General features: G+C 39.7%; 1 protein-coding gene across 1 annotated transcript in view; it reads left to right on the forward strand.

Moving 5' to 3' along the window:
• Positions 1 to 9,470, forward strand: part of LOC118113668 (exostosin-1b) — a 37,410-nt gene extending 27,940 nt beyond the window's left edge. The window contains exons 5-11 of the mRNA XM_035163595.2: positions 3 to 135; positions 718 to 836; positions 2,074 to 2,169; positions 3,698 to 3,787; positions 4,947 to 5,107; positions 5,213 to 5,384; positions 6,420 to 9,470. Of these exons, the coding sequence (XP_035019486.2) occupies positions 3 to 135; positions 718 to 836; positions 2,074 to 2,169; positions 3,698 to 3,787; positions 4,947 to 5,107; positions 5,213 to 5,384; positions 6,420 to 6,605 (957 nt within the window). The 3' untranslated portion in view covers positions 6,606 to 9,470. The remainder of the gene's footprint in view (positions 1 to 2; positions 136 to 717; positions 837 to 2,073; positions 2,170 to 3,697; positions 3,788 to 4,946; positions 5,108 to 5,212; positions 5,385 to 6,419) is intronic.
• The last annotated feature ends 5,436 nt before the right edge of the window (positions 9,471 to 14,906 follow it).

Genomic DNA, 14,906 nt, shown 5'->3' on the forward strand with positions numbered 1-14,906 from the left:
AGATCATCCAGGACCGGGTCCTGCAGCACACCTCCAGGAGCAACCTGATGTGGAACAGCCTGCCTGGAGGTCTCTTCACCCTCCCGCAGTACTCTACACACCTGGGAGACTTCCCTTTCTATTACGCTAAGCTGGGTCAGTTAATTCTTCATGCATATGGTGCGCTGTACGCAAAGAACCACATTAATGCTCACCCTAAGTTTTGATGGACTCATTTTCAGTAAGACACTGCACAGGAACAGCTGGTGTGTAGCAGCTGTTGCCTATTTGTAAACTAACATGTGAATCAGTGACATTGCCACAAGTTGTGCAATATATCTTTATTAATTCAGGATTTGTCTTGGGGAAGCTCACCAATTAGACCTGCCATGTTGCCATGATGTATTTGTGCTTTGTTAATTGGAAAGATATGTGGCTTGTTGTTGACTTTTAGGATTCAGTTTACTGGCACCTTTTACAAGCCTGATTAAACCTATCAGGTAAACGCAGCTTGAAGTAAACAAGCACCAATGAAGAAATGCTGTCAAAGAGATGTTACCTGTTTATATAACATAGAACTACAGCTGATTTTCTATCACTGTCATTATTAAAGTGCTGTATACAAGTGATGTAGTATGTTGGTGAACTGGATTCAGAAGGTCAATCTAATGTTAGAAAATGTCATGTGTAGGTTTAAATTGCGTATTTTCTTACCCCCGATGTGCCAACCTTTTCCAGGTATCAAGCCATACCCCAAGTTTACAGCGATCATCCATTTGGTGACCCCACTGGTCTCCCAGTCTCAGCCAGTCATGAAGTTGCTTGTGGCCGTGGCCAAATCCCAGTACTGTGCTCAGGTAATCAAAAAGGCAGCACATAACTCTACATAACCCACCTCACACCTGATGTTTGCAAATGTTACATGGAACTTACACGGTGGACGAGATGTCCCAGAAGTCACAAGCACATTAATGGAAAACATGCAAACAATGCAAAAGTATCAGCACAACTACAAAAGCCATACAACAGAAACACAACCACAACACAACTGAGTGACAACAGATGATGACATACATATATAAATTAATAGTTGTGTATTTTGGCATCTAAAGGTGGGAGATTATGAGACTAGCTGTGCAATGACGTTAGCGTTAATGCTAGGTCATTTAGCTAACTTAAGTCGATCAGATGAAAGTAACTTAACTTGTTGTGGTGAATGGAGACATTAAGGCTGATTTATGGCAAATTGTTATCTGCACACATCAGTTTCAATCTCTCAAATATCCTGTTATGTTTTTAACTGTTTAACCACCTTTTATATTGAGTGATCTGTCTGTGAGCAGCAGATTAGCTACAGTGGGCTTGGAAATATAATCACTGAATCACTTCCGCTGGTTGTGTTTCCGATGTGTGGCTTGTACAGTTGTGTTGGTGTTTTTGCATTGGTGTTTTCTATTAACGTGTTTGTTTGAGACGTCTCGTCCACCATAAATACTCCCTGTAGATATGTTCATTCTATATTATCCCAACATTCTCTGTAGAACATAGGGGAAACCGCTACCTGCAGAACTACTTAATGTGCAGTTGTCAAACACCAGAATTACATGTAATGACTCTAATTTCTGAGTGAATTCATATACCTAAGATGCTTTATTAGTGGGGAGAGTGGTACGTTTTATAGTAGTTAGTCTTTTAACCCTGAGCTCTCAATTTATGGAGCATTGATTTTAATGTGAACAGTAATCCCTGTAATTTTTCGATTGAATTCTATTTTACTCATTATTTTTGGTATTTTATAAATTGTGTTTTCCTGTATTTGGGACAGTTTTATAGCATTTATAGTAATACAGTGTTTCGCTGTCAGGTAATTGTAGGTGGTGTGACAGTTCTTAAAATAGATCTGCAGAGAAACATCAGGAAGTTGTTGCCTTTCACATAAAGAAGGGATAGATATAAATATAAAAATATGTGGATTTTTAATCTGTACATGCGAGACAAGATTGTCGAACATTAAACTTGTATTTTAACATGTTTTTTCATTGGGTGTTGTATTCAGAATGACGTCTAAGTTTGGTCTGTTTTCCTTTTGTGCAGGTGATAGTTCTGTGGAATTGTGATAAACCTCTTCCTGCCAAGTACCGCTGGCCTGCCACCTCAGTCCCTGTCATTGTCATAGAAGGGGAAACCAAGGTAAACGCCTTCTCCAGTTGTTTCTCTCTGTGGGCAATGTTGAACGTTCAGTTCTGGAAGCCTGCGATTGAATTCAGTTTGAGTTGTAAAACGTGAAATGGCAGACAACCAAACATTTTCAAGTGTGTCCTGCTGTATCTGGCCTGACTCAAAGTGGTTTGAACAACCAGTGTTTTTCTTTTCTCTCCAATTTGGCAACAGCGGATTCTGAGACTTGGACTCAAATCACAGGATCAGTGCCAAAACCACATGAATCAAATTCTTTCATGTCCCATCTGCGGGTCCATTTATCTTGGAGTTGAGATTTCTTGTTATGACTTTGGTATTTCTGGTGTTACTTACAGAAACACTTAATTTGATAAATTTCATTCGTTATTGATTTAAACCCACAAACTCCCAGGCTTAATGTTAAGAAATTGTTACAATGAGGATGAAAATATGTCCATTAGCCAAAGCTACAGTCCATTTATTGTCTCTATTCACAGATTGTACATGTGAATATGCAGAATATATAGGCGAGGGACAAGGGTTCGGGGCCTGAAGCCTTCTGGTTTCTAGTATGACCAATCACATTTGAGCAGGCAAGGAAACAGGTAGATGTGGAGAGCAAAACAGGCAAGACCAAAAGGCATTGGCTGTAGTTTCTTTTATTTGTCTGCATTTATATGCACATAGTTGTTAATAGAGATTAGCCATAATGTCGTCTGGACCTAAAAAGCATAAAAAAGTATCGCTGTAAACCGTGTGCGGAGAACGATAGCCGAATATCCGCTGTCAACGCCAGAGGCCTCAAAATATTGGCCATAACCCCCAGAGGCACATTTTTTGTCCGACAGTAGTAAAGGGGCTCCAAGATTGTATATTTACTGTCTGACTATATTAAGTTAGGATACAGTACAGGAGACAAATATATAACTGCCGTGCAGTATATATTACAGGGTATTACAATACTGACTTGGTAACATGCATTTTCATCAAGAGTTCATGTTGTTACACTGTTGTTAGTGTTTATGTTATTAACACAGGTCTTGTAGGTTGAATGCCAAATTAGCTACCAAGATTGCTGCAGTCAGGGATGGAAACCCACACACATGCTGTATTTAATTGAAACTAGCATTCAGATTTGTGTGCAGATATTTCTAAAATTGGAAACCACCTTCTTTGCACTTTTTTTTACCCAGTTATTTGCATAGATACATGCCAAAAAGCACAGGCTGCAGGGCTCATCAGGGAGCTAAACACACTCCACTGGTTGTAGATTCCTATCTGTGGTTTTAGATCATCAATGAAGTGCTGCAGTTTGCTATCATTTTGTGTAATGTCAGCTTGTATATTTGGCTGAATTCGCTGTCAACGCTGCAAGATGAAATGACTCTGGGGCACAAACAGACATGAAGAAACTGGTAGCGCTCCGTGTCAGACAGATGCACCTGGCTTGTGTTTATACCGGTTCTTTTTACACACTAATGGTTGCATGGTAAAACTGTTCCCTCCCGTTTTTGAACCCAGTGTCTGTGTTTCTCACCAGGTGATCAGCAGTCGTTTTCTGCCCTACGACACCATCCCCACCGACGCTGTGCTCAGTCTGGATGAGGACACGGTGCTCTCCACCACAGAGGTCAGACTGCCAGATAATTACAGCAAACATTTACAGCTATGTGTAATCTAGAGGACATGTTGCACAAGGTCTTGCTAATACAGCGTAAAATAATCACCTCTGTCTGGGTCAAATTGATTACTGTAAGTAGATGAGTATTCGCTTTTTTTAATTTCTTGTGCAGATTACCATCTAATTGACATTTTTGTATTTATGACATTAGTTATAGGTAATGAAACTGACGACCTCACTATTTACTGCTTTTTAAACATTACACCCAACACATGTAACATACCTGCTGCTGTGAGAGGGTGACATTGTAAATTTTCCAAAATGTGGGCAGAGCAGGAACAGGAGGGCAAAATAATTCACAGAGCCATGGTGGTGTAAGTAGAGAAACATATCACGTGTCTGTGTGTGCACACAACAAGCATATGTACACACACACACGCAGTAAACTTATGTTGCCGTAGCTGTCAGGGATGGTCGTGAAACTCTTAAACAATGAGTTAGAACAAGTCGAAGTATATGACAGTTTGCGTTCATAGGCCACAACGTTTCTCTTTTTTTTAATGATGTCATGCATGAAAAGATCCAAAATGACCACTGTAAGCCGACTGCTTAATTTTTGAATATGGGACATCTTAGTGAATATCCCTTGTACACCATCTTGTCCTATATTCAAAAATGAAGAATATAAATCAGTGAATCGTGTAAACAGCATTTAAGATCCTTTTTTGTTGGTTCTTGTTCAGTACAATCGCTTTCCACTGTAACTCTACAGGCATTTTACGGCACATATTTCAACAGATCAAAGTTGGCACAGGTGTAAATAATAAAATGAGTGATGGCTAAATTCCATTTAGCTGCTTGTCTTTCAGGGTCCTGGTATGTTGCATGCTGACTCACTGTTGCACGCTCGCGGAGCAGGAACAGGAGCACATGTCTTTTCTGGAACACTCGGCCTGAACAGAGCCCTTGTTAATGTTATCAATAAAATCTGTTCCCATTCCTAATATAACATGCCTTAATATCTGCTGTGAAAAAAGCCCTTATTCATTGTTAAATGTATTTTAGACACAGTTTCCTGGAATTATCTGTTGTGGATTTCTTGGCCCTAATGTTTTCCCTCCCTCTGTGTCTCTCTCTATCTGTTGGTTTCTCTCTGATCCTGGTCCAGGTGGACTTTGCCTTCACAGTGTGGCAGAGTTTCCCGGACCGCATCGTAGGTTACCCAGCCCGCAGCCACTTCTGGGACAGCAACAAGGAGCGGTGGGGCTACACCTCCAAATGGACCAATGACTACTCCATGGTGTTGACTGGGGCTGCCATCTATCACAAGTACTGATCTACTTCTGCGGTGTACTTTATTCAATTGTAGCTGCTGTCATCCTTTCTCTGATTCATTTCAACACTAAAACAATCCCCTCTCACGTTCTCCCTCAGATACTATCACCACTTGTACACCACTTACCTTCCAGTCAGTCTGAAGACCATGGTCGACCAGATGTCCAACTGCGAGGACATTCTGATGAATTTTCTGGTGTCGTCCGTCTCTAAACTACCACCCATCAAGGTCACTCAGAAGAAACAGTACAAGGAGACCATGATGGGACAGGTGAGGCAGAAAAACTATGCTGTAAAAGTGATTAATTGTGCTGCCTCAAAGGTGACATCAGTGGCTAGAGACATCTGTCTGTCCATCTGTCCATCTGTCCCGTTGTCTTGAAAATGTGGTAACTCAAGAATGCCTTGAGGGAATTTCATCATATTTGGCAAAAACATTCACTTGCACTTAAGGATGACCTTGATTTTGGAGTCAAAGACCAAGGTTACTGTGACCTCACCAACCCTGGTATAGTTCATGCATTCATAAGACTATCACGAGAAAATATAAGTTTCTTCATACTTTAACCCATTAAGACCTCAGGCGCCCAATAGAAGCACACTGATGTCGTACCCGGTCTTAATGGGTTAATTTGTTTCAAAGTGTTGGCTTCATATAACAGAGGAATCTGGACTGACATGAATACAAACTGCAGTTTGGGTGGTTGGCACAGGAATAGAGTAATTCTAGTTTTAAGCCTAAAGGTGGAACGAAAAATAATAACTAAATCTATTTCGATTTGTACACTTTGATCCCTAAAGGAGCCGTACATTACTTCTTATATATTTTATATTATAGTAGACAATGAGTGAATTTTCATTTCTGGGTGAACTATCCCTTTAAGGCAGGTGGCCTTTAAACTGTCAAAGCCCACATTATCTCATAATTAGTTTTCCACATGGAGCATGAGTATTTAACAGAAACCTGTGTTTTTCCTTATTGTTGTGTAGGCTAATGCCCTCTAGACACATCATACCACTTAAACTTTAACAGTTTTAGCCGTTAGGGGGAAAAAAACATCAGTCATTTGTAACTTTGAATTGAAATGTGTTTATTACAATATGGCATTTCAATAAAAAAAAGCTCATGAATAATTACAACAGGCTCTGAAAGGTCAGAATAATTGGTGATGCATTATTCAATTTGTTTGTCTCTTTCATTCCCTCTCCCAATGTTCCTCCTTGCGTCCATCTTTCTTTCTCCTTCACTCTTTTTCTTTCCTCTCTTGTTTTCTCACCCCCCTCTCCCCTTCAACCCCCACCCCAGAGCTCCCGGGCGTCTCGCTGGGCTGACCCGGACCACTTTGCCCAGCGTCAGACCTGCATGAACAAGTTTGCCAACTGGTTTGGCACCATGCCCCTGGTCCATTCTCAAATGAGGCTGGACCCAGTCCTGTTCAAAGACCAGGTGTCCATACTGCGGAAGAAGTACAGGGATATCGAGAGGCTATAACGCTCCGGAGCCCTCCCGCTCACCGGACACTAGAAAGAGAGAGCGAGGGGGCGGACACATGGAGAAATGCAAAGCAGTTCCATGATTGCATGGAAGGATCAATGGAGATGCAAATGGACTGGGTAGAAGGGGGGGAGGAAAATAAACTCCAACACAAGAGGAGAACAGCACATCCTTTTTGCTCCTCTGTTGTGTCTGTAAAGGTTCCTCCGTGTATTCTACTCTCCACCTTGTCTCTTTTGTGTGTTGGTGGACAGCTGAGCTCACTGGTCCCACTATATTCACTATGGCTACCAACAGCCGAAGGACACCTGAGGACTTTTAAAGTGTTTGACTATGAACTGAAGCGGTCAAATTCATAGGGTTGTAAATGACAACTTTGCAGCTTCTGTGTCCCAACGGTGGCAAACGACTCCAAACTCCATCCCACTGACCCAGACTGTCTGTTCTGCTCTGTACACTATGCACAGGTTCCTGAACGTTTTTGATGAATATTATTGATGATAATGACTACGAAGAGGATAACACTATTTTGGATTGTGTTTTACAATTTTTTTTATACAGTGAATGAATGGCCAGCACTACTCTCTGTATTGTCTTAATAAAAACCAATAGCAGGGCGGGCAAAAGGAGGAATGAAAAACCCATCAACCATCAATGATCTGATATTCATAGTGCCTCGAGTTTATGTAATGGTGTTGGAATGTGTCTGAGAGAAGAGCACGGTGCAGGACAAGCACCTTGACCTTGCTGCTTTCTGTTTTGTTTTTGATTCAATGGTTTGTGATTTTCTTTACAAATGATGAAATTATGGATCTTGTGGTAAATTCTTCAGGTCAGCATTCATGTTTTTATTTACTGGAGTGTAATAAATGTTTATTTTTTATTCAATTGAACAAACTAAATTGTCATTATGTGCCATTCTAAAATCTATTTTTCATTTGTAATGGCAGAACCTTGAACCTTGAAAATGTGCTGACTTGAAGAACAATATTGGATCATATGCGTCGCCTCAGTCAAGGGAGGCTGAGCTTTCTCGTAGATTTTTTTGAAACACAAACCACTCTAAAATCCAGGGACTGGATCGTGTAGGGCTTGTTCAGTAAGGGATATTTATGTGACATTATTATTCCTCTCAGACCCAATTTCAATTTGTCCAGTGACAAGTACTTGACACAAACTAACACTGTTTTCATGTAGGAGCAACAAACGGCATTTGCGGTTTCAGACCAACAGTTGGCATCATACTAAGTAAACATCTTTATTTGACCCACTTGTTTAAAAGCAAATATGCAGATGGAGAATAATTCTTACCAAACATTTGAGATACTGCACCTTTGGGGAGATCAGCTTTATTAAGTAAGTGTTATCATTTGTGGTGTTTCCTTAACATAAATACATGGAATTAGAAGCCTTTCGGTAACCGTGTACTAATGTGCATCGCCACTTTCAAAAACCAAAATGTAAAACCTGTATGTTAAGAAATATGTTCCATAAACGTTAATAATTCATTACATCTTTTTACATGTTAGTCTTCTCACACATCTCATTCGCTGCAAATCTTCATTGAGGGTCAAGTGTCAGTGGCACATGGAATTGTTTTTTTTGCAGATGGATCAATAGGCTAATTGGATTAAACAAATTGAATGTGTTAGGTTTTATTAATACTCATGCTAATTTGTTGGGGTCTTGGATTTGTCATATCAGATTATCTGGAAAATGTTCATGTAATTTGATGAAGCTCAAATGTGCCCTTGTATTTTCAAAACATTGTGCAAGTTAAAGTTCCTCTTTCCTTGAGGTGTGAAACCAACAGCGTTTCTGTGTGAAATCAAGAAATCTAACCACACGTGCTCTGATTCCTCCTTCAGCAGCCTCAGCTTTGAAACAATCATTTTGTTGAGCTCCCCAATCCTTCACAGACCCCCAATATGTGCCATTGGATCATTTGTGGTTTTGTTTGTATAATTTTTTTTCATCTAATATGAGGCATGCCATGCATTCCCATATTTATTTGGTTCAATAAAGTATTTTCTGTTTAAGAAAGTGTGTGAGGGGAAGTGGGGAGGACGGAGTGTATGTGTGAGAGACGGAGGAATCAGCAGAGAATAGTGCTGCGTGGTGTTTTTCACTCCTGAGAATGTCCAGCTAGACAGCAAATGAACAATCCCAGTATTCCAGCGCTATCAAGACAACTGAATATTATCGTAAAGAAAATCACATTTCAGAAATGAACTTGGTGCAATATTTAAGGAGACATTTTCTTCATCTTTTCTTCTTTTCCCTTCCCTTGTGTTTCAGAGGGCAGGGGGTTACATATTGATGTGCCTTCAGAAGAAATACACTCACGAGTTGTTTTTCCCCATCTGCCTTGTGCAACAAACAGGTCCCCCATTTCATTACAGTTGTACATCTTTTGTGTTTTTGTTTTCCTCATGAATAGCCAGTGACATGCAACAGCTCCCTAAATGGTGTTGTTTAACACTGGACGTGATACAGACATTCCGGCCTTTTCTGTTTGGAACATCTTTCAACGTCTCTTTAGACTCGTACTGACACACGCACTGCCTTGTATTAGTATACTTGCGAGGGCACAATAGCCGCCTCTTCCTGGTTGTCACAAGTGTAGTAATACATGTAATGCACACACAGTAGAATTCTCTCACCAACAAACACACACACACAGTATTTATCAGGCAGTGTTGTGTCTCAGCTGAATTGCTGCCTGCTTCCTTTCATTCTCTGCAGAAATAACTTCATAGAGATGGAACATGGAAAGATAGAGGGGGGAAAAAAATCACAATTTTGTAAAATAATTTTATAAAACAACAAAATACAACAAATAAAATGTTTGATATAAATTGACTGTGGTTTCGGTCGTATTATTCTTTGGTCTCATTGTTATGAATGTCTTCTGAAGTTCCAATTAAAATTTAGACTTTTCATATACACCCTAAATGTAAAGAAACAACAGTTCTTTTTTCCCTGTTGCACCTGTCACCCCCCACTTCCTCTCTGTTCTGCCATAACAACCCATTTTCAGTTTTCCCAAACCTATTTTGCATGTTATTTCTCTGCATTGTGCCCACAGCGGGAGAGCGGGGCTAAGTATCTTGAGCTTCCTCCGTGTGCATGTGTGAACCTCGTCCTATGCCAGGGAGCTGCTGTGTTTACATAAATCTGTCAGGATGATTGGTTTAGACACGCTGCATAAATAACAGAATCTATCCAGGATGATCCCATGGTGCATGAGAGCCGCCAACTCAGCTGCAGCAACGGCTACGAGAGAGATGGCTTCAACGAAACTCAAAGCAAAAAGGTGAAAAAGCTGGACCCGTGCCTGAGCAGGAGAGATGATCTAGTTACAGTTACACCGAGGCCCCATCCACTCTGCTAGCTCTGTGCACCAAAACAGCCAAATAAAAACAGGACATCCAGATGGGTTGATGGAAATTAGTGATTCTCTATAACAGCATTAAATATCAGACAGCGATACACTCAGCTATATTTTCTTTTTTCCTTAATTTTGTTTTTGGTCGATTCGGAGACATGGTTGCAGTCCTGGTATCAGGACATGATGGGAAATGATGTCATCATGGTGGTATCTGCTGCTTTGAGTTAACTTGATTGCGACCAAACCACGTTGCATGGTGGATTATTGGCATCACATGTTCTGCTGTTGTAATTTGCAATTGAATTTGGAGCATTTCATAAAACAGATATGTTACAGAAGAGTAGAGTGCGGCGGGGAGGGGAGGGGAGGGGAGCTCCCAGTGGCAACATAATTAAATACATTCAGATTAGACACATTATGACACTATTAGCCAGAAACAATTAATTCCACTGGATTAAAAGAATCTAATTCTTCAATCAGCATTTGCCTGGATACAAATCTATCTCCACATTCAGTCCACATCTCCTGTGGGTGTTTGCGTGCGTGTGTGTGTGTGTGTGTGTATAAGAATGCTTCAGTGAAAACAAAGAACAAGACGTTTCACTTCATACAGCTGTGAAGATAATAATATACTTGTGTTTCGCTGTGTGGAGATAATCAGACGTTCAGGCTTTGTGACTCACACCTTGTAAGCGGGGAAAGCAAAGGCAGAGAGAGAGGCTGTTTCCTCTGAAGCCGTTTGGCTGCATCTGTCACACATGATAACAGAAAGCAGCAATCAGCCATCCTGGTTCAAATGATCTCATTTAAAAAGAATCGAGCCCAAATTCGGTGTCACCATCCAGACGTGGCTCTGCGGCTTTGTGTTGTGATGAGTCGCACAGCAGTATCTCTGCACGCTGCACAAAGCATTAGATGTCTACACAAAAAAGGGCTCGATTGAATATTCCCTTCGATCAGTGATGCAACACACTGAAAAATTCCATCCAATTTTAAATTTAACACCATTTTAATTCACTGTTTTCTCCCTCGTATCTGTTAGCTTTTGATTCTTTATTTATTTGGCCTAGATCAATATCTTGTTAATCTCAAAATGAGACGGTTGGTGTGATGATGAAATGTGTGTGAGAGGGAGGATCTGATTGATTTTGGAGCATATCTGCACACAGGTAAATACATTTAGTCATCATGATGCGTAATGTTCATTGCATATAATGAAAACATGACGTGCCTCAGTTATCAACCATCCACCCCACTACAGTGACATGGAGACCTGCTGCTGGTAAACCATAAACATGCTCAGCTGGCAGCGCTTCCACTGCAACAGATGCTGGGGCCCATGAGACAAATCCGCTTTACTGCATACCAATTTTGCAATTTGATTGTAGATGAGTCAGTCTCTCGGTCAGGCATGTTCCTCCTCATCTCACTATCTAATATACTGTTTGGAAATTGGTTTTGTAGTCTGTGTGGATCTCCAGTTCCCTGCACACACACAGGATTTACTTCAAAGCATTGATTTGGTTTTTCTGGGCTGCAGATTGCTTCTTTCTCCTGTAAACATTTTTGCTACAGATTAAGTTTGTCCCACTACAATTTTCGCTAAATGTACCTTAAGTGATTGATTCCTTCATCCGTTATATGAACAACAACAACAGCAACGAGGTGATTAGTCATTACAGAGCCTTTATCACAGCAGACATTTTGACTTTCATGGCAGAGAGCACACCTAATTATGTTAGTAATGTCCCTGTTCCCTTTAGGTGCACCAGTATGACATGGGGCACCTGCAACTGAGATCCCTGGATGGAATGCAGCCAATTTAGTCTTTTCTTTCTTTTCTTGCTAATGGAAAAATCTATGAAAGGGAAAATAGTGGGAGACAACAATTTAATTCAAGCTCCTTTCTATTAATATACATGCATGTGAGTCACATCAGGGCTGCGTCAATAATAATAATAATAATAATAATAATAATAATAATAAACAGTTTTCTTAACCATGTTACAGAGTGCTTTACAAATAAAATAGATAATAGATAAAATCATACAAATAGGTAAATGGGATTAGTCACTGTATCAGTGTATACAACAATAACAACAACAATATTTGAATTATTACTTACTTACTAATAGTAATCATCATTATTATTATTTTAATAATCATAAAATTAATATAATGTAGTCGTGTATTGTTGAGAATAAGCCTGTCACTTTGTAATTTAGGTCTCAGAATTAATTATTTTACAGCCAATTGGAGCATATAGTGACCTATACTACTATACTACTACTACTACTACTACTACTACTAATAATAATAATAATAATAATAATAATAATAATAATAATAAGTCAACAATATTCCCACATTTGTCATGAAAGCAACCAACCTCTTGAAAACCAGTTGGTGCAACTCAAGGGGTTTATCCCATTTGAATAAATACATTTAATAAACAACCAGCACAGAAACCAGCACATTATCAACATTTAACAGCAGCAGGTAACAGCAAAAGCTTCATATTTTACAGTAGCATCATTTCAAACTTGAATTACGAGCCTGAATTGTAGAGGTTAGCATGATGGATAAATACAGAGTTCAAGAGAGGGAGACATGACTTACCTCACACAAGGTCAGAGTGCAATAAGAAACTTTCTTCCACTTTAACCGCATTAAAGGCGGAGTCAAAAAGACAACAGCCAATCAGAGATCTCCTGTGGTAGGTGTCCAATCAGATCCGTCCTGTTGTCACAGCCCCAGTGGAATTATGATGGAATTACACTGTCAATCAAAATCAGCTTCAAAGTCAAATCTTAGCATCTGGTTGCTATGGTGATGAAAACACCAACTGATGAAGGAAGTTTTCACAATCATTTATTTTAGTAAATACTTTTTGTTTTACTCTAACTCATGAAGATATGTTCATGACTACATTTGATTTACATTTAAAATAATAATAATATTTTATGAATAATGTTATTTAATACTATTTAAATTATATGTTTAAAACTCTTTAAAACACTTGAAGTTGCCTTTTTCTGTGTGTGTAAAATAATCCTTTTTAGTCCTTGGTACCACAATTTGCCAGTTAACCCCTCACATAGTGTTTGGGTCAAATATGACCCTTTGTGACATTTGACAGCAGTAAAAATACCCTAAATGTCATTTTTTTGCCTGACATTTGATGACTTTTCCTATAGTCACACCATATATACAAAAATTAAAATATTTTTAAATAGTATACTTTCTTACAGGTAGCGGGACAAATAATAATATGTAATTGCCTAGTGGTGTGTGCAATATAATGCACACAATAATAATCTTGCAGAATAATAATATGTGTGATGCACCACTAGGCACAGATAATAATCAAAATATAAACGAGGAATAATAATATGTGTAATGCATTGCCTAGTAGTGTGTGAAAACCACAGATTTTTCTGCGGTTTTCAACGGTTGACAAGAACTTCTTCTTGATTAAGCACGGAAGAAACTCGAGTTCAAAGAGTTGATTCACAGTTTCCTCTCGTCTGTTCGGTTGGTTGTTGACTTCTTGTCGAAAAGTAGTTGTCGAGGATTTGTTCTCGCAAGAATATTCTGCTCTCGTCTGGATCTTGGTGCCAAAAAACGGTTGTCTGCAGGTGACAACATGAAATAGTGTTTAAGATTTAGGTGAAATTGATCTATTGACAGACATTCAATATAAAATAATTGGCAAAGAGAGAGAGACACACAGAGAGATGGCTGGTTTGAGAGAGAGAGAGAGAGAGAGAGAGAGAGAGAGAGAGAGAGAGAGAGAGAGAGACAAAACTTCCCTCATCAGTCACCATGGCAACCAGATGCTTCCATTTGAATTTGAATCTGAATTTGATTGGCAGTGACAGCTGTTGTCTTTTTGACTTTGCCTTAAATACTGTAGTTAGAGTTAGCATCACGCTATCACGTATCACTCATTCATTTAAATAGCAACATTAAATGACAAGAATACCACAGGAATCAATATAAGCAGCAGAAAACACAAGACAAGCCGTCAACAATGTTCCCACATTTGTCATGAAAGCAACCATCCTCTTGAAAACCAGTTGGTGCAACTCAAGGGTTTATCCCATTTGAATAAATTTCAAACTTGAATTATGAGCCTGAATTGTAGAGGTTATGATGGATAAATACAGAGTTCAAGAGAGGGAGACATGACTTACCTCACACAAGGTCAGAGTGCAATAAGAAACTTTCTTCAACTTTAACAGCATTAAAGGCAGAGTCAAAAAGACAACAGCCAATCAGAGGTCTCCTGTGGAAGGTGTCCAATCAGATTTGTCCTGTTGATATCAAAGCCAATAAAGAGTTCTAAATGTGACATCTAAGGATCAAAGGACTGTTGTTTTTGTCATTTGACATTTGCCAAAATGGCCACTAAAGTCAAAATGGCGGGCTTCCTGTTGCTTTTTTCGAAGTGCACCTCTGACCTTTTTTGTTTGTCTGGTCATGATACACCTGTGTATCGATTTTTGTGAAGATCGGTCAATGTGAACGCGTTCCAGGGGGCGCGGGGGGCGCTGTTGAGCCATTTTGCCACGCCCATTTAAAATTACTCCAGAATACGTACATTTTCACCACTTTCAAATTTTCTGCAAACTTTGGTAACTATTTGAGCATGTTAAAGCCCTCAAAAAGCCAATTCATTTGCCTGAAAAAATAAATAAAAAAATAATCCTTACAATTTCAGCAGGGCCTCCCACTGTCTCCTACTGTTCGGTGCTCGGGCCTAATAATCACATGAATCGATTTATTACAGTTCCATGGTCACCATCCTTCCTGTTGTCTGTCAGGTACGCACTGTGCCACAGCGCCCCCTATCTGTGCCTGGCGCGCACAGCGGGCTGTCTGTCAGCAGACTCCTCCTCCGCCAT

Source organism: Hippoglossus stenolepis, chromosome 8 (assembly GCF_022539355.2).
Source record: "Hippoglossus stenolepis isolate QCI-W04-F060 chromosome 8, HSTE1.2, whole genome shotgun sequence".
Classification (NCBI taxonomy): Eukaryota; Metazoa; Chordata; class Actinopteri; order Pleuronectiformes; family Pleuronectidae; genus Hippoglossus; species Hippoglossus stenolepis.